Consider the following 4,274-nt stretch of genomic DNA (forward strand, 5'->3'; position numbering starts at 1 on the left):
GTAGTGCAGGATTAAGGAAAATAAAAATTAAAGCCAAAAAAAAAATTAAAAAGAATAAAACACAAAAACCTGAATGAGAAAAAGCTGGTCAGAAAAACCTCTCTACTGGGGTTTTGAAGATGGCAGACATATTGTCCTCTGAGAATAGTCCTGGATAGGAGCTAAACTGCTACACACACACACACACACACACACACACACACACACCATAATTTAAGATCCTAAGATGCAATGACAGTAACCAGGCAGGAACTGTTGTAGTTTGTTAAATGACCGTCACTCACACAAAGCCCCCAGAGACTGTAATCTTTGCAAAAAGCATGAAGATTTTACTTATCTAACATGTTGGGGAACCCCCTCTTAGCATGCAGGCCGGAAGAGAGACCCAGAACAAAGAAAGAACATACTTTGTACACTTTTGTTATTTTAATTGGTGTAGCCAATAACCTTTTTAGACATTGATTGGTTGGGATAGGGTGACTCTCATTTTTTTCTGTCCTTGAGGTTTTTAGTGTGAAGTGGGGCAGAGGGATTTTTCTGGGAGCTGCTATCTTATTATGGTTATTTCTTTGAGAACAGCTAATATTGTTTTGGAAGCTTATAGGCTCAGTCTTTTTGACCATTAAAACTATGTTTTTACATTTGTTTAGTCAGCCAGCTTTCTTAACTGGCTCTGCACTTTGCCTGCTAGTACAGTTCAGAAAATCCTTTACGAAGAGGGAAGGTACTGAGTGGTCTTGAATTCATTTCGGATATTACAGAACAAAAAACATGTCATTCCTGTTGTTGGATGCATCTGGAGCTCCCTTCAGACTGGCATAACTTTTTGCATTACCCTGAGGCCTGAGCACACAGTAGAGTGAATGTGTATGCACTGTCAACAGCAGCAGGAAGAGTCACTATATCCCTGTATTTCTGATACCTGCATATTAGCCTGGGATCCCACAAAACTGCTTCTGGTACGTTTGTCCTTCGATGGTTAGAGCCTATATATATATATATATATATATATATATATATATATATATACACATACATACATACATACATATATACATACATATATATATATGTAATTCCTTCCTAGGCATCTCTTTGTCTATGGATTCTGAGGGGAGACACTCTAACAGGCCTGGCTCTTAGCCAGGGCCCCTGAGTGTGGGATCTTCAGACCATCACAGTCTTAGACCTCCTTCTCTCAGGGCAGAGAGTAGGCCTCAGATGTGTGTATGTTGAAGAAGGAAGATTACTAGGAGACCTGGTTCTGCCCCTCTCTCTGTTTAATTAAAATGGGGGGAGTTCAGATGCTTTGCAGAGTGTGCAGAAACCTGGTTGCATCAGGAGAGATGAACCTGGAAGCAATACCACCTGTATGCTGTTGTATAAGTAAGAGCAGAGCCTCCTGGTCCTGTCAGGCAGATCTCTGGTGCACCTGCCATAGCCAGCACTGAATGCTGGTTTGGAATACACTGCCACACTTTTAGACCAGGAAATCCAGAGTGTGATGAGTTTGCTCTAGGATACAGATCTGAAATCTAAAAGACCCAGGGGGAGTATGCCCTTCCCCAGCCTTGAATAGGCTAAACAAACATCCAGTGGTTTTACAACCTGGCTGGAGGCTGGCCTTGGCCTTGCTGCATTTGCAACTTCCTACTTTGAGCTTTGAGCTTTGAGGAGTTGACTACCTCCTGAGCTTGCTTTGCAACTCAATCCAGCTGAAACAAAAGGATGTGTCTTTGGGGTTTGCCTATATAAACACAAGCTGAAAATTAAACTTTGAGTCCTTCTCAGAAATCTTTGTCTAGGCTTCATTCTTCTCTCACCTGCTTGTCTTTTCTCATTCCCATCCTCCCTTTCAGGTTTACTCAGTTCTCCGTGGCTCCTGGACAGATATAAGTTGGTATCCAATGTGTGGTTGAACAAGGTTGTGGGGAGGTCGACTGAGGAACACTGTCCTTGGTGAATCCACAGAAAATGGAAGAAGTTACAGTAAACAACATACAGCATTGATACTAGCGCTAGCCATAAATTTCTTCTTTTGGAGGCTGTTGTTGGAGGTGCAAAAAGTCTATGGACTAGGCTAAGTTGGTGTAGAACCAGTGCTGAAGTCACCTAGGGGTATAACAGTGGGTTGGGATGAGGGAGTTCTGTATAGGCATTTTTCTGCAGCCAAGAACTGCATCAGGTGAGTCCACAGCCAAGAGTTTCATCAGGGGAGAAGGGGGAGGGGAAGGAGAGAGGGAGAGAGGGAAGAGAAGCAGGAGAGAGAGAGAACAAATACAACAACAAAACAACGTGCTAGAAAAAATGATTAGCTCAAGTATATTGATGCTGTCCAAGGTTCCCAGAAGAAGGAATGCTAAATCTACATGTGACAAGAGAAAGAGAGAGAATAGGTTTCAGAAAAACAGTTTTCCCCTGTTTCCGGGATGCGCTAGCAAAAACTGGATATAAGCTATCTCAAAAAAAAAAAAAAACTCTACAATTGTGATTTTTGGGTTAAGGAGGTAACAAGGTGCTCCTTTCTTGAAATTATTGCTAGAAAAATTAAAATTTTGTTTGATCTAAATATAAAAGATGTGTGTAGCTACTTCATTTTTGTTTCTGGCTAGTTTTATAGGTATAAAATGTTCTGCATGTCTTGGTTATAGAGTATTGCCTTGTAAGTTATTGGGTGTGATAAAAAATGTAACATTGGTAAAAAGAAAGTTAGTTTAGAACTGGTAACTCATGGTTGGAGTCATTTTAATCAACCACACATGGCATGAGCCAACCCAGGAAAGCAGGTCTCTAAAGTTACTTCAAAATTGGAATAATATTTTGTGTAATTCTTATCCTAGAAACTGAACTTATAAAGGATAGGATTTAAAACATTATTTTTTAATGAGATATTTTGTCATGCATTCATGTATAAGAACTAGCAGCGAAATAAAAAGCACCTTTGTTACGTGAAAGTAGTGCTTTTGGTGTTGATTTTAAAGAGTATGGACTGTTTAAAATTGGGTTTTGGTTTCCTAAGTTATGGTTAGGATCTAATATTGCAAAAGAAACTTTAAAATTATAGTTAAACTGCCAGTGTTCCATTGACTGCAGTTGGCAGGTCAATCACAGGCTCAAGATTTTTAGCTCACCGGTATTTGTAATTAAGAAAAAATCCAGCGGTCAGCTTGTGGAGGAAGCAGCTGAGAGCTGGCAAGAGCATAAGCAAGCAGGTGGGCAGGTGAAGGAGCTAGCACAGGTGGGAGGGTGCAGTGCATGGCTTGGAGCAGCAGCAGCCCTGGCCTCAGTGGAGCCTAGGTCGGAGGGCAACAGGAGCTAGCGCCCTTGGTCTCCACCCCCACTCGGTGGGGCAGTGTCTGATGTACCCACATGCAGGGAGCAGCAGCTGAGCAGACCCAACAGGACCGCAAGTGTTGTCACCTCGGCCAAGGAACCAGCGAGGCCACAGGCTGAGGTGGCATTGGCAACACCATGTCATCCCCCAGTCTTGGCAAGAGGCGGATGAACATGGAAGTAGTCAAGCTCATTGAAAGCAAACATGAGGTTAAGATCCTAGGAGGACTCAATGAATTCATTGTCAAGTTTTATGGACCACAAGGAATACCATATGAAGGCGGGGTGTTTAAAGTGAGAGTGGACCTTCCTGATAAGTACCCTTTTAAGTCTCCATCTATAGGATTCATGAATAAAAATTTCCATCCTGACATTGATGAAGCGTAAGGAACTGTTTGTCTAAATGTAATTAATCAAACTTGGACAGCTCTCTATGATCTTACCAATATATTTGAGTCCTTCCTGCCCCAGTTGCTGGCCTATCCTAACCCCATAGATCCTCTCAATGGTGACTCTGCAGCCATGTACCTCCACCTACCAGAAGAGTACAAGCAGAAAATTAAAGAGTACATCCAGAAGTATGCAACGGAGGAGGCCCTGAAGGAACAGGAAGAGGGCACTGGTGACAGCGCATCAGAGAGTTCTATGTCTGACTTCTCAGAAGATGAGGCCCAGGACATGGAGTTGTAATAGAAAAGGCGCCTGCTTTTCAGAAAGACTACTGTTCCCTAACCATGAGATATAGACTCTAATATTCATATTTAAACACAGCAATTTTTTATTACTAAACAAGGTTTTTATGAATAATAGAATTGATATATATATACATTATATATCACCCTTTAGATCTTGACTTCTTGGTCATTTCTCAACCTGAGGTGCATAGCATATTCTCACATTCCATTTTGGTAGCAATATGCAGTCCGAATGCATGCATTCAT

The 4,274-nt window shown here is 41.6% G+C and overlaps 1 protein-coding gene across 1 annotated transcript; it reads left to right on the forward strand.

Annotated features, from left to right (window-relative positions):
* Positions 1-3,471: 3,471 nt before the first annotated feature.
* Positions 3,472-4,027, forward strand: LOC147000997 (ubiquitin-conjugating enzyme E2 H-like). The gene is made up of 2 exons (XM_085830752.1): positions 3,472-3,674; positions 3,768-4,027. The coding sequence occupies exons 1-2, from the start codon at positions 3,472-3,474 to the stop codon at positions 4,021-4,023; spliced, it is 459 nt and encodes a 152-aa protein (XP_085686878.1). The 3' UTR covers positions 4,024-4,027.
* Positions 4,028-4,274: the final 247 nt, after the last annotated feature.

The sequence above is a fragment of the Mus caroli genome, unplaced genomic scaffold (genome assembly GCF_978045245.1).
Source record: "Mus caroli unplaced genomic scaffold, Mus_caroli_1 scaffold_15, whole genome shotgun sequence".
Classification (NCBI taxonomy): Eukaryota; Metazoa; Chordata; class Mammalia; order Rodentia; family Muridae; genus Mus; species Mus caroli.

Bases quoted from the DNA above. Each gene is read 5' to 3' on its own strand.
- LOC147000997 (XM_085830752.1), top strand. From the start codon at position 3,472: ATGTCATCCCCCAGTCTTGGCAAGAGGCGGATGAACATGGAAGTAGTC. The intron at 3,675-3,767 runs AGGATTCATGAA...GACAGCTCTCTA, and splicing joins CCTTTTAAGTCTCCATCTAT to TGATCTTACCAATATATTTG.